The 23,106-nt window shown below is 33.8% G+C and overlaps 1 protein-coding gene across 6 annotated transcripts in view; it reads right to left on the bottom strand.

The window, feature by feature from the left end:
• Nucleotides 1-23,106, bottom strand: part of PPP1R12A (protein phosphatase 1 regulatory subunit 12A) — a 129,134-nt gene that overhangs the window by 67,927 nt on the left and 38,101 nt on the right. For all 6 annotated transcript variants that reach the window (XM_014554548.2, XM_032493709.1, XM_032493710.1 and 3 more), the window contains exons 2-3: nt 17,302-17,432; nt 628-746 (exon numbers count right to left, since the gene is read on the bottom strand). In XM_014554548.2, coding sequence (XP_014410034.1) covers nt 628-746; nt 17,302-17,432 — 250 coding nt within the window. The remainder of the gene's footprint in view (nt 1-627; nt 747-17,301; nt 17,433-23,106) is intronic.

Here is a 23,106-nt window from a genome sequence, read left to right as displayed (position 1 = left end):
TGTATCTAAAATCCAACCTTTTCTCAATACTTTGTCTACTACCACCCTACTTCTCTGCCCTTCCCTTCCTACTATCTATTCCCAGCACAAAAGTGACAGAGATCCTTTCTAAAGTAAGTCAGATCATGTCACTCCTTTACTGCAATCCTTCCATGGGCTCCTAATTCACTCAGATTAAAAGCTAAAATCCTTCCAATGGCCCAAGAGGACTTGTGTGATACGGTGCACTGCTATTTCTGTGACCTCAACTCCTTCCAGCCTCTTCCTTGTTCTGCCTGCTTCAGTCACACTAGTCACTCTGCTCCCTCTTTATGTTCTTTCCACAGATTGACGTGACTCATTCCATCACCTAACTCAGATCTTAACTTAAATACCAACTTATCTGTGAGGTCTTTCTTGACCGCTCTATTTAAATTTGCAATGTGTCTCATTCATCCTTGTATTATTTCCTGTCCTCTTTGCCTGTTTCATTTCTCTCCAAAGCTTTTAATACCAAATAATTTTATACCTGATCCTACCACTTATGACACTTCCTTCAATTTAAAAAATATTTACTGAAAGTCAAGTATCATATTCTTTCCTAAACAGTTTTAAACATGTTTTCCATTTAGGCTGATGTACATTTACCTTGCCGATTAACTTCATTCTGAAGTAGCTCTTCCATTGCCTCCTCCTCAGCAATATCTAAAGGCGTGTCTCCTTCACTGTTGACAGCTCCTACATGGGCTCCCTGACCAATCAAAAACCTGTAAAATCAAAGGGAAGACAGTTAAGTAATAACAGTCTCACTGAAATAAGACTAAATGCATAGCTAATGAGGATGACAGCAATAAAAACAAAAATAGCATAGGTATTATTTAAGTTTTAAGAAACTACTATAATTTTCTAAAATTTGTATTTCCTAATTTTCTACAATGTACACACATTAACACAAAAAATGATTTTAAAATAGTAATTAGAAAGTCTTTCATAGGATCATTTCAGACTGTCTCCATTAAGATTTTTCATTATCTCCACATTGACTGGTTTCCTAACTGATCTCCATGCTCCCAGTCTCATACCATAAACAACAGTTCCTAACCTGGGGTCCATGGACAAAATTTAGAAGGTCATTCAGCTGATGCAAATATCTTAAAATACTGTTTATGCTCATCACTGGTTTGAAATTAAAGTAATTACAGACCAAATACTAGGTCTTTTTATTCAATGCGTTACTGAAGAAGCACATATATACTTCGTACTCAGTATTTTATTTCACGTATCCAAAACATAATACTAAAAAAGTAGCCACAGGTTTCACCAAACCTTCCAAAGGGATTCAGACACAAAATGGTTATGAATCTCTTTCACTGTGTCAACTGCACATCTCCCAGAATCATTTCTTTAATGTGACTAAAGTCAATTTCCAACTTAAATCTTTGAATGGTTGTACCATGCCAGGAAAAAACATATATGGCCCTTAATAATCTGGTTTTGTCTTTTTTTTCAGCCTCATTCCTTTTTCTTCCTGTATCATACTTTAGACTTCCACAATTTGGAACTGTTTGTAGTTTCAGATTAAATCATGTTGTTTTGGCATCACTGATTTTACTTTTTTATATGTAAAGAATGGGCCTCTTTTTTTTTTTTTTAATGTCCCTAACCAACTTAACTCTTTTTTGTAGTTTTTTTTACAGGCTACATTAAAATAATCTCATTATAAAAATAGTAGGGGGAAAAATCTACAGTTTAAAAAAAAAAAAAAGAAGGAAAAAGAAAAGACTTTCCCACCCTATACCTCTCCTTCTACGTTCATGTTCCCTCCCCAGAGATGAACACTATCAGCAGCATGGCAAATATCTTTCTCAGGGTGTATATAAACAAATAGTCACTTTCGAAGTTCTTTTCATAAAACAAAAATTAATGGGATTATTTTAAATACACTGGAATGCAACACTTCCTTCTAATAGCTGAAAAATATTCCACAATATGGCTGGATCATACTTTTATTTAATCTCATCCTCCTAATGGATGTGTTCTTAAATGGATACTTGACATGATCAATCTTTAAAATTTTTTTCAACATGATGGAAATGCACATTATCATTGTTCCAATTTGTTATTTTCTGATTACATATGAGGTTGAAAATATCTGGGTATGTTTACTGGCATTTGTATTTTCTCCTTTTGTGAATTTTTTTTTTTTTACACCTTTTGCTTTTATTTCTCATGTGCTCATTAATTCAACAAATACTTATGGGGTGTTGTTGCAGACTAAATAATTCTGTGTTCCCCCAAAATTCATGTTGAAACCCCAACCACCAATGTGATTGTATTAGGAGGTAGGACTTTGGGAGATAATTAAGTTTAGATGAGATCCCATGATGGGGTTAATGTTTTTAAAGAGGAAGAGACTAGATGTCACTGTCTGCACAGAGGACACATCAAGATGGCAGCTATCTGCAGGTCAGAAAAAGGGCTCTCATCAGACACAGAATTGGCTGGCACCTTGATCTTGGACTCTAGTCTCCAGACTGTGAGAAACAAAAGCCTGTTGTTTAAGCCACCCAGTCTATGGCATTTTCTTAGCAGCCACAGTTGACTAAGACAGGTGTCTACTATGTATCTAGCACTATGTTACATGCCAGGAATACAACTGCAGGCAAAAATAAAGGTAGATCTTCCCCTCAAAGAGCTTATAGTCTAGAAAGAGAGCTAGATTAATTATCTAAAATAAGTGTAAAACTTTGATGTCTATGACAGAGATTTATGTCTAAAAGTGAATTAACAGGATAATTTGACTTAGTAAGGTCAGGCGAGATTCTCTGAGAATATATAGGTACTAATTAACAAGATAATCAAAGGACAGTGTTCCAGGAAAGAGAGAACAAAAGGCATCAAAATGCTGTGACAGGGACGTGTGTATGGCTAGATAGTGGCCTAGTTAATCTTCCTGAAAGTAACTGAAAGAACTAATCAATCTCTACATAATTTCTGTCATACACACACCCAAACCCCAAAGTCAGTGAGTGTTTATTTTATAAGATGCTTATAATAATCAGGTATGTGTTCAAAAAGATCACTCTGCATATAGCATGGAAAATAAATTAGAAAGGAGAAAGAATTAAAATAGGCACACCAGTTCATGAGGTAGTGCTCAGTAGAGAAAAATTATGTTGCAAAGCTCGATTTTGTTGGAGGAAATGGATGAATTCTAGAGATATCTAGGAGATACTAGAGATCAGCTGGATACGAGAAGTGAAAGACAGGTAGGTATCTATGATAAATTGAAGTTCTTCTCTTGTATGCTGTGACAGATGGATGGTGGTACTAATTAATGATATTCAGAAAACTAAGTTATTCCCTACATCTGACTAATAGATGTGTGTCAAATATTTTTTCCATATTGTCACTGCATTAAAAAAAACTATTCTTACAGTATTTTGTATTTTACTGAAGTTTAAAGGTTGTATGAAGTCAGATGTGTCAATCTTTTGCTTTAAGAAGGACTTTACCAACTAGCTATCTATATCTACATGGAGGTGTAACTTTTACAAAACACATACAAAGAAAGAAAAAGAGAAGAAGGAAAGAATATACACTATAAAGTTAACAGTGCTGATCTCTAAGATGTCCCATTAGAAGAGATTTATATTAGTTGGGTTTTTTTTTTTTTGGTGGGGCGGAGAAATTTTTTATCATCTTAGTTTTCTGCAGCAAGTGTATTTTGTATATGTTTAATAGACTACAAAAATGGTTACCATACCCTTTTGTAGCCTGGTATTTTTACACTTTATGTTGCAAACATTTCTCCTCATACAAAGTAATGTTTCATTTTTATGATCTCCCAGGGATTTCTACAAACAGATGACATACTTGAAGCAACATTTTTTGTTTCAGTTTTTTTTAACTAATATAAAATTAATCAAGAACATTTATATACTACAAGTAAATAAATTTGGAGCCAAAAAAAAAAAAAAAAGGTAGTGGATTAAGAAACTGTTCTATGCTCCAGAAGAATATGTAGTTATTCTGCTAGGCAAAATCCGTATCAAACAATTAGAAATATTTACATAAATCCACTTCTATTTTGGTTAGGTATTAGAAACCAAGGGACTTATGGGATGGACATAAAGACAGAATAAAAGGAAGACCTCAAAGTGGCTGCAATGCTTACAGCAGAGGGAAGCAGAGTCCCAAGGAAATACAGGTCAAAGTCAAATACAGACAATCCAAAACTTATATAAACAGGAAGGATGTTAAGAGAAACTAACAAGAAGAGTAAGGTTCTGAAAACTGCTGGCAGGAAGCAGGGACTGGAGCAATCCCTGGGCCAAAAGTTTAGGTATAAATATGTACATATACAATTCACAAACCTCTTCAACACTCCAGAATTATTATCTATAAACATAAAATTTTTAAACGGATATACTAATAAATAAATAAATATAATCCCAGGGCATTAACCCTTACTTACCACGAATAATCTCTAAAAGCCATTCAAAGACTGCTTGGGTGAAAACAAGCATAAACATTTGAATTCTGCAGACTTTGACTTTGATTCCCACCTATGCTTTTTGGCAGCTATGTGCTATTTATTAACTTAAAATAATCGAAACCAAACTTCTAGATAACTTAGAGAGCTGTAGGAGGTTTAAATGTGTTGTCTAAAAATAAAATTAAAATTCTGTCTGTTACCAGATCATGCAAGATAATTACATTTAGAAAGTAATGTTTAAGATAATGTGAAAAAAAATACAGGCTATCTGGAATACCTGAAATTCACTTGAGATACTGAAAACAGATGGCTAGATTTCCTTCAGAACTCAAAAAAAAAAGCTGGGGTATTATTATAAGCAGCTCATGGGACTGCTAATTAGGAAAAATATACTGTATTTATTTTAAGATTTCTTGGAAAGAAGAACAAAGATTTCATACTGGAGTCCCAAACTGAAAGCATATTAGGCTGTTTCTCAGATGGGCAACTTTTTTTTGGGGGGGGGGATTTCTTAATTGCTTAACAATGGTTAATGATTTCCTCAAGCAATACAAAGGAGATGCCACCTAGTGAATGATGGAATTCATTATAAATTATAGAAGTGAAAATAGTAAACTTCTAGGTTTACTGAAGTAAATCTAACAGCTCTGAGTCAATAAATCATTATGAATAATTAATAAACCTCAAAATCAAGACATGATCCAAATGGATTTTTACAAAATTATTTGCCTATTTGCTAATTTAAAAATATAATGAAAGGTATAAAGTTGTTAACCTAGTTACTGGTTGCAACCTGGATGTGGTATATTAGATGAGCGGGCAGGATTCCATCTGGGTTAGAATGATTCAATGTTAACTGAATTTGGAAGACAAATTTTGACAGTCTCTAGTAATTATCTTGGATTCTAAGTTTTGTCAAAAACCAAACCATAGAAGAGATTGTTTGAGAAAGGGAAATAGTTCACTTTAAAATTCTGACTTTTTAAACCAAAACTTTAAGTTAGAAGCTGATGAGAACATAGTGATCAAAGAGGACAAGGGTAAATTTCATCATCAAGGGTTAATATATTTAGTGTCCAAATTTCATGTATAACATTTTCTTATTTACTGTAGAAAACTAGTATCAAGAAGTCATTTTAACCAATAAATGAATTTTTAAAAATTGAAAAGTTAGTGAAGCCTTAAAAAAAGTTGTGTCACATCGATTAACCTCAAAGCCATTACGGTAAGCAAAATAAGTCAGTCACAAAAGGCCAAATGCTGTATAATTCCTCTCATGTAAAGCATCTAAAGTTGTCGAAATCATAAAAATAGAAAATAGAAATGTGGTTACCGAGGGCTGGGGAAAACGGGAAAGGGAAACTAACGTTTACTAGGTATTGTTCTAGTGCAAGATGAAAAATTCTAGACATCTGCTGCAAAACAATATGAATATTCTTAACCCTATTAAACTGTACACTTAAAAGTGGTTAAGATGGTAAACTTAATATTCTGTTTAATATTAAATACAATAAAAATAAAAAATCACTAAGTCAGAATACTACTGAAATGGTTGTTTCCTGAAAATCCAGATGAATTATTCAAAGCCATCCAATGAGACAAATTATAAAAACTAAGCTACCTGAACTTTTCAAAGATGAGTAAGTAGAATATCATACTATTCACTTCAAAAATAAATGCTATTTTCTTTTGGAAGCCTCTGAACAAAAATCATAAAATAAGTGTAAATAGTCTAATGCATTTTCAGTGGGAATGCACTTTGCTATTTCATTTTTGAAGTTCTATGGTACAATAAAAAAAAAATTGTTGAAAATAGCTGGAACAGTAAGAATCCAAACAACAGTTCTGACCTGGGACCTTGGAAAGTTTTCATAAAAATAAGTTCTTTCCTTAAGCACTTGACAAATGCTGTGCCTCTTCCTTCTGGCCTCCATGGTTTCTAATGAGAAATCTGCTTTAATTCAATCTCTCCCACCCCCCACCTCAATGTTACAGTTTCTTTCTCATTGCTTCAAGATTTGTAATTTTGTCTTAAGTTTTCGGAACTGCTTTGGTTTATCCTGTTTGGAATTTGCTAAACTTCTTGAACCTGTAGGTCTTTATCTTTTGCCAACTTTAAGTAAATCTTAAGCTACCATTTATTATTTTGTTAAATACTTTTCAAGCCATGCCCTCTCCTCTTCTTCTGGGACTCCAATGGCATAAATATTAGCTTTATGGTATAGTCCCACAGGCTCCTGAGGCTCTGTTCATTTTATTTTAGTCTATTTTCTCTCTCTTGCTCAGATTTGGTAATCTATATTGCTCTATTTTTCAGTTCACTAATTCTTTCTTCTATCCCCTCCATTCTGCTGTTGAGCCTATCTGTTATTTATTTTGGTTACTGGATTTTTCAGTTCTAAAATTTCTATTTGGTTCTTCTTTATATCTCCTATTTCTTTGCAGACTTTTTTTTTTTAGTTGAGACTTTTTTTCATTTGTTTCAGTTACCACTACTGTAACTGCTTACTGCAGCATTTTTGTAACTGCTCTAAAATCTTTGTCAGATAATATTAATATTAATATTTGTTACCTCAATGTCGGCCTCCATTGATTGTCTTTTTCATTCTTGATCTTACCGGGGTTACATGAGGACAGATAATGACAATCACGTCCTGGCCAAAATCCATTAAGACATCAATGATTGTAAGATTAACTGACTAGAAGATTTCGGCAATATTAAAATGTGGGGAAAATGTACATCTTAGAATTATTACACGAGTAGGATTTTTGCCTCTGGGAACTGGGAGTTGTAGTAAGACAGTAGCGCATGCAATTGATTTTAATAAACATATATGTGTTTTCAGAAGTTAATGAATGATAAAGAAAGCAACATCAAAACTTGCAGAATTCTATAATAGCAGCTTAGAAGAAAATCCCAAAGGCAATAATAGAACATTCTTAAGTCATGTTGCATTCAAGACACTACAGCTGCATAGAGAGTGACATTGTGTGTGTGGGGCGGTAGAACCCCAAGGTGATTAAAAACAAAAAACCACACACTGTATCATAATTTGATTTTTTCTAACTTTTTAAATTGGTACATAAAATAATGATACTGTGTTACAACAATGGCTTTTCAGATTTGATGAAATCTAGTATATACATTATAAACATACACAAAATACCCCTGGCTTCCTACTGCACCTTTTCAATGGGCATCCATCTCAAACTAGGCCTATTTACATCCACATTCCACTACTCTCTCCTCTGCTTCCCTCAGTCTGGCTCTTTAGATCCCTTAGTAAGTTTAATGGCATCATTTCCCCAATTACAAAGGCTAGAAATGGAGGCAGAATGGTGTGGTGTCCTAAGTGCAGATTTGAAGAGTCAAGACTGTCTAGGTTCAAATCCTAGCTCTGCCACTTACTGTGTGTGATTTCTCTCTCTGACTCAGTTTCCTTATCTATAAAATAAAAATTGTAATACAGAACAACTATCATTCATCCAAACTCAAATTTCAAAAATTTTCTTATTTTAGAAGATAATGTTGTAGACTATGGGGTCTGAGGCAGTACTCCATAACCAAACACATTAATATCTTTGGAAAAAATAAATTTACAAAAGACTATCAATAGCTCATATCAATTCAAGTCATGGTTTGCTGTCATATGAGCCTACACCAAACCTACATTTTATTTTGTCATTTTTCAGAGTTTTGAGGGTTTGGAGTTGTGCAAACGGGCATGTGGGGTGGTAGGTAACAGCAACATATTTTCATGTAACTGGTAGGATGACTGAAATTATGTATAGTTAAAGAACTTAGACTGGTGACTAGCACACAGTAAGCACTCAATAAATGTTAGCTATTATCAGCATTATCACCAATTCTGGTATTTCCCCCTACCATACTACCTAGATTCAGTGAATCACAAGTCTTATCAATTTCATTTTCCAAATTTCTTTCAGACCTGCCTACTTTCAATCTCACTGCCACTGCCCTACCTCTCTTCTCCAAACTCCCTAATCTGTCAAGACTTGTCTTCTTAAAAGTACAGAGTAAGGATCACCATGTCCCTAAAAATGCATCACCACTAAATGTCAAAGTTAGCAAAGCATACAATTCCTCTAGGCTGTAGCCCCAGTTCCCTCTCCCAGTTTTATCAGCTACTTTCTCCATATACCACTAATGAGACTCTCCTCAAAAAAATATGGCTCCAAAGAAGCCCTTTTATCCAATGCAATCAGTACCAGTACTTACTTGGTTAACCAGAAAAGCTGATTAAAATAGGGAATTATAAAACATAATATGTATATGAAAGTAAATAAATGCTAATAAATAAGACATTTATTTCAACATAAAAGACACTGGAGAATCTCTTCAAAGACTTATATCCATGCTACCCTTCTTGCATAAATGATACTCATAATGCATTGTCTAGGATTCTAACGTGTCTTAAAGTGCAGCAAACACTCGAAGTCAACAGAAAAGCAATCTGAGTATATAATTCTTCTAGATTTTTTTTCTTTCAGTCTTTCAGTTGTTGCACCCAAATCTAATTAAACAGCAGTTATATTTTTAGGGCCTTGTCTTTATTGAGTTTTTCCAAAATATTTAACTAAGTTATAGCAACATTTTTCTTTCTTGTACACATTTCCATCAGTTTTGGGCTATCATTAAATAATTATCGACAAGTGGAACACGCATTAACAGCCTAAAACACGCACAACTAACTTTTGTAGGTGTGCAATTCAACTGGTGGAAACAGAAGTGAGTTAGCTTAGAAGTAGCCTATTTGCTGCAATGTTCAGTTTTAACAACTTTATGGGAACCAGTCAGTAAGTTTTAACAAAGAAATGGCAAATGTTAGTTAACAGAGTAGAGTCCAGTTAAAAGAGCTTCACAATGTATTATTTCTCATTCATGAATAACATGACTTTTCTCAGACAGCTCCCAGGGGCAAAAAGCTTGTTCACTGTTTAACATAATAGTTAATGTCACCTCCTCTAGAATCTTTCTCTGACTGGCTAAACAGAATCACTTCTTCCTCAGATGTTCCTTGTACATCTCTTGGTCCATTTATTCTATCTAGTATTAGTTAACTGACTTCACATGTATCTATAAGCTTGAAGATTAGGAGCTGTTGCGGCCATTTTTGTATCTCACAATGCCTACTACTACTATAGGGCACAGCTGTAATATAATAGAAAGACCATCAGAATTTGAGACCAGAGAACAAGGGTCTAGTTCTGGCTGTGAATCAGAAATAACACTTAACACTCCCACAGAGTTGTTAAAAAAAAATGACTAAAAATGTACATGAGAATATTTGTTTGGGGCAAATACATCTCATTATTATTATAGCAAGATATTAAGTATCTCTCAAATAAAATTTGTATTACTTTCATAGGATCCTTGATTTAGTTTCACCTTGTGAGACTTCCAGTCAAAACACATGGTCTGTTTTACACTAACCATGTATCATTCTTAATAAGAAATATGTAAATAAAACTGAAATGCATGGATTTGCCAACTCTTCTTGGGGCTCAAATACCCACATATCAAACTATATATGCAAATGACTACTTCACTCTCCCCTGCTCCTCTCATCTGGTTAGGTCTGCCCTAAGACCAAATGACAAGATAGTTTCCTTCATTAGAGAATCCAGGAGAACCAAGAGTTTAGCTATTTTTCACTATAAGTAGTAACCAAAAATAGTATTATGAATAATAATAACTGACTTAACTAGCTTTACTGAATTCTAAATACATGCCACATATTGTGCCAAGTGTCTTATAAACATTATCTAATCTTCACAATAATCTTATGAAGGATGGACAAGTATTAATATTTCCATTTATAGATGAGGAAATAGAGGTTCAGAGAAGTTGGTAATTTGTCTAAAGTTAATAGCAATTAGTTGGCAGACTTATGATTAAAGTAGAATTGTCTGATTCCTGAGCTCGAGCTCAGGAATATTATAACATTTCTCATAGGCAGTGGTGGTGTAGTTTATATAGCTCTTAAATTGGCAAGGATTTCTGATTCTTTTACCAAAAATAACAACATTATTGAATTCCAAACAGAGGAATCAGCAGGTGCAGACCATGAAGCAAGATGCCTAGTTTATATAAAAGGCTCAGCAATGGGACCAGTGTGGCTAAAAAAGAGAGAGCCTGGAGAAGAGTGGAGAAAATGACATCAGAGAGGTAAGAGAGGGTCAAACCATAGACTTGCAGGCCACCAGAACTTTGGTTTCTAAATGTTTACGAATCCACTGGGGGTTGAAGGGCTATGAATAAAAATGTGATGTTATCCCACTTGCAATATTTTAAAAGGATCATTCTGGCTGCTGTGCAGAAAATAGATAGGGGGAAGAGGATGGTTATGGTTAGAATGATTCCAACTGCAATAATTTCAGTGAAAAACAACAGTGTCTAGGATCAGGGAGAAATGAAAGAGGCGATGAAATAGTTAGGTACTGGATATATTTTGAAGGGTAAGCCAAAAGAAATTTTGAGGATTCTGCTGGATGTTTATGGAATAAAGGTTATAACAAAAAAGAAAAGCCATGCCATAAATAAGCCACCACAAATATTTAACAGTTATCATAACCCTAAATAGCTGATTCTTTAACGATCAAATGACAAAGCTAATGAAACTTTTCCCATGCTGTAAATAAGACCATGAAAATGCCACTGTCAGTATTTTATAATGATATGAAATCTTCAACAGTAACATCTTCAAACTACTCCAAATATATTCCAAAGAAAAACATATTAAATGTCCTAATTAATCAATATTCCATTCTGTGTATTATGAAATTACATAATACAGGGTTAATTTTCTCTATTAATGAAAGATTTTAATGCAAACACTAAAACTGCTCAAGATAAAAGCGTTCCTTAACTATCCATGGTAGAAGCTTAAAAAATAAATGTAGTGTTGAAATTAAAACACGAAAAAAGATTATAATCACATCAATAACCAAAATGTTAATAAAATAAATCAGCTGTTTCATTATTCACACAAAAATTTTCCATATAAACAAAAATTCCTATGATTTGCCAAGAATAAAAAAGACAATGCCAAGGCTAAAATTATAGTCATTCAAATAAATAACATTCATTGATCAATCAAGAGGGACAAGCTGCATAAATGACGTACGATGATGTACGCACAGTTCAGTATGAAATACCAAACCTAAAGAGAACAACGAGAAGTATCTCTATATTCCACTATATAGTGATCTCAACGACAGACTGAAGTGAAAGAAGAAAACTGGAAAAACATGTGTAGGATATTATTTTTTTTTTATCTACAGAAGGGGAATAATACTTACATTAAAACACAAACTAGAATAAAATATAAAATTTAAAAATAGTGCCTATAGGAAATAGGGTGGTAGAGCAGGGACTGCCGATAGAAGCTAGTATTTTATGTAAACTATAAAACAAAATTAAACAAAAAGCAAACTCTAAAAAAGAAATAAAATTAAATAATCAACTTAATGGTATATCTAGTTAGTGGCATAATCATACAGAGAAGAACTATTTCAAGTGCCTTCAACACAGACAGTAATGCGATGGTATATTCCAAGTGGGATACCATAAGGACAAAAAGAAATGTCCCCCTTCATCCCTGCCAAAAAACAAAAACAAGTAAAGAACCCCCAAAACTTTAAATTGCTTTCAGTAATCATTACTGTTGGTGGTGGTGTCATAAGGAGTGTAATATATGATGAAGCAAACTAGTAATTACATGTTATTTTAATCCTATAGTTCCTGGCAATGAAATAAGGGAGAAAGGAAATATTGATACAAGATAGAAGAGGTTAAAGAAAACATGTAGTGCTGAATCTGAATTTGAAAGAATGATCAACTTAGCAGCAAAGAGCACTTCAAACAACTATTACAAGGAACAGGGCTCCTCAGAGCAATGGCAATTCCAGACCTAGGGCAGGAGATACAGAAGATGAGTCTGAAACATTTTATAATACTAAAGAGCAAGGAAGTTTTTAAAGATCACTTTATTTGATCATGTCCCAAGGTCACAAAAAGCCAACAATGAAGAGATTCTTGCTGACCTCAAGCTGGTACAATTTGCTAATTAATAAGGATAATAACCATAATGGACTGAAATACATCATGTGTGTTGAAATGCATGTGTTCCTAAAGTTCCTTAGATCTCAAAAAACCCAATTAGTCCTTTTTGAAGGTAACTAGTAAATCAACTCATTATTTTAACAATCAGTATGTAAAAGTAAAGAATAAAGAATATATCCTGTTTTTCCTACAAAACTTGTAGGAAAAACTAGGGGTAATCAAAGAGTAGATATGAGAATGTTTCCTTTACAAAAGAATGAAATGAGAAATTATGACGAAATTTAAATGCTGCCATTATAAAACTCCTATGTTTCCATCTAATTATTACTTCAGTCAGAGGACTTAGTTTTCAACGCTTTGCACATAATAATTTAAATGTGTAATTTAGCTTTAGTTTATGATTAGAGAGCTATAATTAATCAACTGTTATAGATTGAAACAATAAATTTGAATATATAATTTCTTGGGCTCCATAATTATTCCAGTATGTCTAAAAGTCATATTATTCAGTTTTACTTCTAATCCACAGCCCAATGACATCAAACTATGACTTTTAAGGAAGAACACTTTGATTTTGACAGTGAGAATTTTATACTGCCTGTATCAGTTTGCTAGTATTACCATAACAAAACACCATAGACAAAGTGGGCTTAAACAATATAAATTTATTTTCTCATAGTTCTAGAGGCTGGAAGGCAGAGATCAAGGTGTTGGCAGGTTTGGTTTCTTCTGAGGACTCTGTCCTTGGCTTACAGATGGCCATCCTCTAGCAGTGTTCTCACATTGTCGTTTCTCTTTGTGTACAAGCCCTTTGGTGTTTCTTTTTGTGTCCAAATTTCCTATTTTTAAGACTGGATCAGGGCCCACCAGAAGGGCCTTATTTTAGCTTAATCATCTCTTTAAAGGTTCCATCTATACAGTCACATTCCAAGGTTCTAAGGGTTAGGCCTTCAACTTACGAATTTTGTAGGGACACAATGCAGTGCTTAATACAGCCAATTCAATACACCAAAGGAACAGAATGATGTTAATGAATACATTTCAGTATCTAAAGCATCAGTATTTAGTAAAACAATGCATAGGCTGTGCAGTAACATTATACTCCCTAAACTCACTTCATTTATTCTTTGTCTAATCCACTCTGGAGAAGGAACATTATTAAACAATCTCTATTTTAGTTTTCCCTAAGTTTTCTACCTTATTCAAGCAGGGAGATGTTAAAAGTAATTATTTTAATGAAAAGCTGAGATAATTGAGCCAGAGTATGAAGAGCTACCATTCATTCAGTTGGCTTTTACTAGGCTACAGACCAGAGGAGAAACTGTTAAATGTATAAACACTAAACGGCAACCTCACATTCTTTGTTCTACTGTCTCCAATGAAAGTCAGAAATTTAGAACTCACTGTATCCTCATCATCCTGAAATCCTCAGAGTAAACTATCTGTGCTTCACTGTTAGTTTCACCTCTCATTTTAATAGGTCTGAATTAGTACTATTCTGTGCAAAATACAGTTGGTAAAGACACATGTAAACAACTGATATGTTACAAATGATGGTGAATCATCCAGAAACATTAGAAAGGCTTCTGGAAGAAGTAATCCTAATACAAACTGCAGCTTGTATCTGCTGCTGTCTGGTAAGAGCTGGCCAAGTACAGACATGAGGCAAATGAAGCACTATAAGCAAAGACACACTGACACAAACCAGCAGGGAATGCTGGTGAACTAAAAGGAGTCCAGTATTGACAGAGTGAAAATGTGGAAAGCAATATGAGAAATTTGAGTTAGGAAGAAGCCAGATCATTCCTATTTTATAAATAATATGAAGCATGGAGGCTAAGTAGCTTAGCCAAGGACACAGAGCTAGTGAACAGCAGGATCTGCAACAAATTTAACTCCAAATACATCATTTAGCAAAGTGATCCAACTTCTCTAGGTCTTTGATGACTTACAACTGTCGTCTCTATATCATTATTAACAGGGCCTTCTTTTACCCTATGAACTTTCTGATCTGGGAGACAGCTTCACTCTACTTTGTAGGCCACCATGCTATATTTTTCTAGACCCAGGAAAACAAGGGTTTCATATTTCATTAACTTCTCTCACTCATTAGTGAAATCAATTGCTGAAAGAGATAAGCTGATAAAAATAATCATGGATTTAGAAGAGTTTGCGATTATCATCACCTTAACAAATAGCCCAGTATATACTACAGCTGAAATATCTTCTATGAAAACAATGTCATTATTTTAAAAAGAATCTTAGAAGGCAGAAAGAGCAAAAAAGGAAAAGTTATCATATTCTAAATTTCATTTTGTTTAAAAAAACTATTAATTTAAATACAGCTGACCCTTGAACAACAGTCAAGGTGAGGGGTGCTGACTTTCCCCGTAGGTGAAAATCCACACATAACTTAGAGCCAGCCCTCCACATACACGGGACCTCTGTATCCATGGTTCCTTGGTATTCTGGATTCCACTATCCATGGATGCAACCAACTGCAGATCATGTACACTGCAGTGTTTACTACTGAAAAACTCCATGTGTAAGTGGACCACGCAGTTCAAATCTGTATTGTTCAAGGGTCAACTGTACTTCAGTTACACCACAGCCATAAATTTAACTGTCTATACAAAGGTAGTGAGATCAGCAAAACTCTAGTCAGCCTTGGTCAAAACAGGTCACTTTTGTTTGTACAAGTCTTATGAAACACATATTCCATATCCAACCTTCCAAAAGTAAAGAAAAGTTGTAATTACTTTATTGAAAATGTTAACACCTGCAGCAGACTGCCTACCCCTCCCTACACTTATTTCTTGGCATTAAAAAAAAAAAACTGAATATGGCATGCCAGATACTTGTTACTCTCAGCATGGACATGGGCCAATGACCAAGCCCAGGCCAAAGTTAAGTCCCTGAAGGGGACACCTGCTGCAGTCCAGTCAGAGGGCTCCCTAGGAAAGGTTCCCCGCTGTGACATACACAGAATGTGGAGAAGATATTTCCCACTCCCCACTCACTTTATTTTACTCTTGGATGTGCATATGTAAAAACACAATTAGGAAGTTGTGGCAACCCTCTTGTGACTGGCAGGGGACAAGGCTAAGAATAAAGTCCAGTATTTTGGGAAAGGTAGAAAAAGAAAAAACAAACTGAAAGACCCCCAAGCCCTTGATGACATCACCGAGCAGCTTAATAAACCTCAATGTCCTTCCTATGAACTATGTATTATTGTACACAAGTGCTCTAACTCTTTGGGTCATTTTAAGTTTGATACTGTTACTAGAAGTTAAAATCATCTCAACTGATACAATGGGTTATGAATCAAGTCTATAAGAGGAAATTATTCAGGACAGTTATAACTGTCTTTTCAAACTCAGAAGCATGAATTAAAAATAGCAAACGGAAGGACTAAACTAAATCTGAAGAAAGAAGTTAGGTTTTCATTTTCCCAGAAAAGATCAACAAAGTAATGGTCAAAAGTTAATATATACTGAGTATTTCCTATGTGCCAGTTACTATGCTTGGTGGGTTACCTCAGTTAACCCTCACAATAAATCTAGGAAGTATTATTCCCATTCTATAGAAGAGAAAACGGAAGATTGTAAAAGTTAAGCAACTTGCCCAAGGTCATACCCCTTGGGAGTGGTTGAGGGAGCCTTCATAATCTACATTAGTTGACTCCAGAGCCTAAGTGCCAAACATTTACGGACAGCTGAAGATAAATGCACATTAGCTACTTTTTTCTATGAAGAAGAGATCCAAGTCCTTTGTTGAGCATGAAGAGAACAGAAAGGATTAAAGAACTTGAGAACCATGATTAAAAATTACGAACAACTACTATTGTTTTGCAATAGCAAAAAGACTTTATTTTACACATAAAGAAATCAAAGCCCAGAAAGAGGAAACAAATTACCAAATGACGTAGTGCAGTTGGTGTTACAGTCAGTAATAAAACCCAAGTGACTCAGACCTGTTGATTCCCAGGGCACTTTTCATCTCACCAAACATTACCTCTGCTTTAAATTGGTGTGTTGTATCTTTAATACACATGGGGGTCGGGATGGGGATGGGGATGGTGACATGTACAAAGAAATAAAACTATGAAGACTTACTAAGAGAGATGCACAGAGTAGGGCTACCATATTCAATACTTATTAGTTTATAAGCTTTGATTTGAGCAAATAGACAATAAAAGTGTTTATGGTGTTGGATGCATAATAACAAGAAAAATAAAATAATTTAATGAATTGTCAGGATATCTATACTTCCTTGTTAAATGTCTGAAGAATCAGATTTTCTCGAAAAATAACCATCTATTAAACACAGTTAAGAATACAGTAACTATTTCTCACTATATTTTTCTAAAAAATATATTTTTAGAAAACAATCTTAATAAAAACTAAGCAAGCATAAATATATTGAATAATTGGAGAATTAGGTATCATATTCTCTCTTTAGTAATCTAATTCAGAATTATTGTTAATTTTTCCCAACAATTCATGATTACATAGAGATAGACTAGACTGCTAAATATTAATCTTGAATTATTTGACAATGCTTTACATGTACTCAAAGGAAAAAGGAGATGGGGATGGAGAAAGAGTGGTTCCTGGGAAGAAGAATTTTCATGAATTAAGGTAATATAAGAATTCATTCATTTATCTATAACAGTCTCTATAAAATATCACATCTCTAAAATAGTATTTGGATAAAAGTAAACATAGAACTAGCTTACTCTGCAATATCAAGATATCCACAGGAAGCAGCTGCATGTAGTGGTATCCAGCCTTCATTATCAGGTTGATTAATATTTGCTCCATTTTCTACCAGAAACTTCACCATATCAACATTGTCATCAATGCAAGCCTAAAAACAAAACAGAAAGCATAATTAGAAAAAATATGAATCAATACTCCCAATAATACAGCAATAGAATAAAACCCCTATTTTGCAGCTTTTATAACAAATATTCTCTATAAGGTAGTCTGCAGCTATTCTGATTGAACTACTATCAAACAGGCCAGTGGTACTAATTAAATTGCAAGAGACCTTGCTTTAGATACACATATAATAATACTGTATGTGACCAGAATTTTTATGCCAACTCCATGAGAAAAACAAGTATGTACTAACATGAAAAGAATCAAAACATTATAATTAAGACCTAATAATAACCTCTGTAGCAGTGGTTCCCAAAATGCGGTTATGTCCAGGGAGAAGGAACCCTTTCAGGGAACTGACAAGGTCAAAACTATTTTAAAATAATACTAAGATGATACTTCCCCTTTTCACTGTGTTGACATGTGCACTTGAGGGTACAAAAGCATTAGTAATGTAGTAAATCTGCTTGTGCCTTAGCACAAATCAAGGCAGTGGCAAAAACAAACAAATAACCTCCCCCCAACTGTCACTGTATTCATCACTATGCATTTGCACTTTTTTAAAAGCTACCTTTACTTATGAATGTCCGTGACAATGCAGTACAAACTATAAATTTTATTAAATTTTGACTCTTGAATATACATCTTTTAAATATTCTGTGGAACAAAACAAGAAGTATACATAAAGCATTTCTTCCAAGTATAATGACTGCCCTGAAGAAAAGCATCTGTGCGATTTATTTGCAGGCTGACCTAGTCACTTTTCCCATGCAATATCATTTTTACTTAAATGACAAACTATAGTTAGTCTAACTTGGATTCTGAAAGAAATTTTCTTGAAAATGAACAAAAGTCAGTCTGTCAAAACAGCTAACAGTATCTGCTGCTAATGATAAACTCAAGCTTTCAAGAGTAAATGAATTATTTAATTAAGAAATGTTATTTATTTAACATGGGTAAAGTGTTGCTTTAATTTAAAAATGAATTAATAAATATGTAAGGTGCTCTGTTTTAACCTCTGCTATTATAAATATTAACATGTACAACCCACAGAAACAAAAGCTCTTTGAGATCCTTCTTAAGTTTTAAGAGTATAAAGGGGTCCTGAGGTGAACAAATTTGAGAATTGCAGCCTACAGTACATAAGAAGAGAACTTTCTGAATGCTTACTTTGTGCCAGGTAGTATGATTGGTGCTTTATCTATTTTACTGATTTGTATACTGTTATCCTCACAAATTCCCTCATAAGGATGGGAATTTTCCTGTCTCCCCAGCACCCTATACAGGTCTTTAAATGTGGTAGAATTTCAATAAATGAGTAAGTGAACAAGAAAGCTAAGATTCAGAGATTAATAATTAGCTTGAATAAGCCAGAGACAGGAAATGAGAGCTAAGATTCTATCACAGATATTCAGATTCCAAAAATAAGTTCTTTCCACACTTAATACCATTTCCACAGATGTTCCTATTTCATCAACTCTTTGTCATCTATTTGCAGTCTCTGCAATAGGGTATGCATACATTCTAGGTACTTAATAAGTGTTTGTTGTATAAATAAAACAAATTTTCTTTACCTATCAGAGAAGCAAATGGAAATGCTTTTGGTAGCATTTTCCTAGGGGGAAAAATGACAAAAGTTGGTGTCAAGAAAAGCACTAAGGACAAAGTACTTCATATCTAAGGTGGAAGAACACTCACAAGGAATCACTGCTTTGGCTGCACATTCTATGCTGGCTCTGATACAAATGCTGTAGTTGTGGACAAGTAACTTAACCTTTTTGGGCTTTGGTGTCTTTATCTTTCAAGTGGTGGGTCATGTACCTCTAAAATTCCCTAAAATGTTTAACATTTTTATATATCCATGATTCTTCCCTTTGGAACAAGCTATAAGCAATCTGATGGCAAGATTCCAAAGTGTCCAGAACAGTACTTTACACACAGCAGATGGTAAATGAACATATAAGTAACATTCATATAAACTTTAAGTATATACTACTTGGGAAAAGAACTGTTTTTCAAGAAGCAGTGGTTAAAGAAAGGGTAAAAGAGATTGAAGAACCATAGCAATCTAATAACATGAGAAGAAACAACAAAATTCTACTGATTAGGAAGTGGTTTATAAAATGTTATTTGAGATAGCTAATGACACACAGTGACTCGAAATAATATTAGACCTATTTAGAAGTTTAATCATTAATTTTCCTTGAGAAAAGATATTGTTTAAATTCTATTCTCCTTCGTTCTCAATCTCTTTTAATTCCAATAGGCACCAAAACAGTATTCTGATCTTTATCATCAATATAAAAATATAAGTGATAAATCTTTTAATACAAATATGATCATTATTTTTTAAAAATGGAGAAAAATGTCAAATAAGAAATGATTATAAAGGGATATGGGAAATGCTCATACCATAGTAAGTTTTTGAAAAAGGATGCAAAGAAGTTTGCCTAATATAATTTCAATTTTACTAAAAAAGATGTACACAAAAAGACCAGAAGGATATCTACTAAAGGTTAATAGTTATTGTCATTGGTTATAAGACTATGAATAATTTTTATTCTTTAAAATTTCCTTTATTTTTAAAATGTTTACAATGAATAGGCAGTGTTTACATAAAAAGAAAACATAAGACTTGAATGAAAAATATTAAATCTGTTGTATTACAATATGGAGAAACAAAATCGCTTGTAACAAAAGTGTAAAATTCATATAACTTCTTCAGAAAACCATTTGACAGTATCTACTAAAGTTATATGCAGTATTGATAAATAAATGGGGTGGAATGTATGTGTATGTGGGGAGAATCTATTCACGTAACAGAATCCTGTATATCAATGAAAAAAGCACAAACAAACAAACAAAAAACCGAACTACTGCTACCTTAAACAACAGGATAATCCTCCCAGACATATAAGTGAGTGAAAAAAGGCAGACACAAAGGATACAAACTGTAAACTTCCAGGTAAAACTAACCTTTGGTTATAAAGCTCAGAATCATGGTTAAATTTGTAGGGAAATGATGGGAGGAGCATGAGGGAGCTTTCTGAAAGACTGGAAATCTTCTCTAGCTTTCTGATTTTTAAATAGGCATATGTATATGTAAAAATTCATTGAATTGTATGCTGTGTACTTTATTGTATGTAAATTATACCTCAATTTAAAAAGGAAAAATAACAGGCTACCATGTATTGAAAGCCTAGTACATATTACCTCCAGTATAAAACACTTTACTCATCTTTCTCTAAACTGTATATGCTAAAATGTCTTCCTGTAATTACTACCTCCTGCCTCCTGAAGCTCCACATACCAAGTGGAATCTCTCTTTCAACTGGTAATCTTTCAGTATTATGAGGATTTTTTCTTTTTTTCTCCCAAGGAGTCTCACATATTCTTTTATAGGCTAAATAATCCTTAATTCCTTTAGCTACTCTTCATATTTATATATGCCAAGGCCCTAGGAACACAGGAAAGGGGAAAGATCATGTTAATATAAGAGGCTAATCCATAAAACAACAATGATTATATAAGGGCATAATAGCAGTGGGTGGAAAGTACTAAAATATTTCTGGGAACATAAAGAGATCTTGTGATTAAGACAGTTCATTTAGGTCTCATTAAGGAATATACATTTGAGCAAGGTTTTGAAGATTACATAGGAGTTGTTCAATTAGCAATTCAACTAGAAGGAACTTCTAGTTTGAGCAAATGCACTACGATTTTTTAAATGTATGGAGTAACCAAACAGTAAGTCATCCAGTGGTATTACAGTACCTGTAAGTTATAGAACAGAATAAGGCTGGGTGGTAAAAAGTCTGAATATACGGCAGGTAAAAGATCTGAACATAATGCACAGATGACTGGATTTGATATTATAGGTGGTTTTCAACCTACTTTCTACTCCTACTCATTAAGGAAACCTGCTACACTCCCATCAGTAATAGTGGTTCAATTCAGCAGTAGGAGGGAGTAGGAGAAAACAATGTAGAATTTCAAGAAGATGATGTTTGAAAAAGCTCTTCAGAGTTTATAAAGCAGAGAGGTGACATGATCAGATCAGTATTTCAGAAAGATTACTGGAAGCAGAGTGAAGAGGAAAGAGCCTGAACTGAGCAATAGCAGTTACTCAGAATGGATAGTAAGAGAAATTTAGGAGAAAGTGTCTAAGGCTTAACTAAAGACTGGGTATGAAGGGTGAGGTACAGGGAGATGCTGTTCATGAAAATAAATACCACAGGTTCGAAAAGCAGGTGGGAGAAGAAACCAACCTAACCATGCACATCATCCAGTGGCCAACTGGATATGCTGATCTAAAGCTTTGAAAACAAATGTGGGATGAAAATATCAATTTGGGAATTATCTGCATTAAGGTAATAATTAAAATAAGGGGACCTGAAATCACTCACAGAGAGAATGCTAGAGAAGTGATTTCTATGAAAACAGTAAAAGAAAGGTTAAGATTAAATTATGATCAGTATATTCTTCTTGGAAGACAAAGACATTTATAGTATTTTATTCAGTCAGCTAAAGAGAGGGTTCTGAGGAAGGTCACAATAGAGTACAGAAGATAAATACACAAGTAGATAATGATATCAAAAGGAATATGATAAATAGAGTTACAGTGCTCTACACTGCTCATTGTGGAAGCTAAGAAAAGGAGAACTAAGGAAGAATGGTGGTAGTCAGGGAGTATTTCCTGGAGGGGACTCTACACCCTACTCAGGCTTAATGTACAAACAAGTGACAAGCACTTCATGGTGTATGAAGATGCAGTCACATTCGGGGAGGATAAAGGTAGGCAAGATGCAGAACAGAGTCTTATTTGTGATCTTACGGGTAATTCTTTGACATTCAAGATAAAACGGTCTCAGAATAAACTGGTTAATTTTTTAAAGTTTCTCCATTTTAAGAAGGTGACTGCTCTGGCTCTTTGAAAAAATTAACATATAGGAATAGTTATTTCCCAATAAATGAAACATTGCTGATTTTGATTTAAATCTTTAGTTTTAAGCCAGTATAATGTAAGAAACATCAACCAAAATATCTAAAGCAGTTAATATTAAATCTGTTCATTCCTTTATTTGTTCATAAATATAATAAGGTTTTGAAATGTTTTAATATAAATTGAATGCTAAAAAATTGTCATAAAATATATATTACAAATGCATCTCAAGTTTGTGGTGTAAATTGCTCAAAGTATTCATTGGACATTTACAAAGCATACAGAAGAAACTGACAGCCAAGCCCATAAAAATATTGTTGCTAAGAGAATTAAAAGCTAACACATGTAGCACATAAGAGATACAACACTTGCTGACTTTAAATATTTGACTAAATATGGTCAGTTTATTAAGCCATATATGGAAAGAAACAGAATGACTCAAATATACTTTCAGAATCTTATCTGATATGGTTTATCTCAAGCTTTTCTTGATTATATATCCTGAGTAATTACCAATAATAAATGCTTGTGTAAAGACACTTCTGTCATTTAATTCCAGGTAAGGGCAGCTTTGTCAATTTGAGCTATAACCTAATTCAACAAACCAGTTCAAGTATATAAAACATCTCTTTTTATTGAAAAGGAGGTCTAGTTATTTTTCTCAGCAAGTTAGCTCAAGGAAAACCTTTGTTCCTCACACTTCTAAGCGAAAAGTTGA

This window comes from Camelus ferus, chromosome 12, assembly GCF_009834535.1.
Source record: "Camelus ferus isolate YT-003-E chromosome 12, BCGSAC_Cfer_1.0, whole genome shotgun sequence".
Classification (NCBI taxonomy): Eukaryota; Metazoa; Chordata; class Mammalia; order Artiodactyla; family Camelidae; genus Camelus; species Camelus ferus.
The sequence above is the reverse complement of the archived record's forward strand: the minus strand, read 5'-3'. Positions and strand labels throughout refer to the sequence as shown.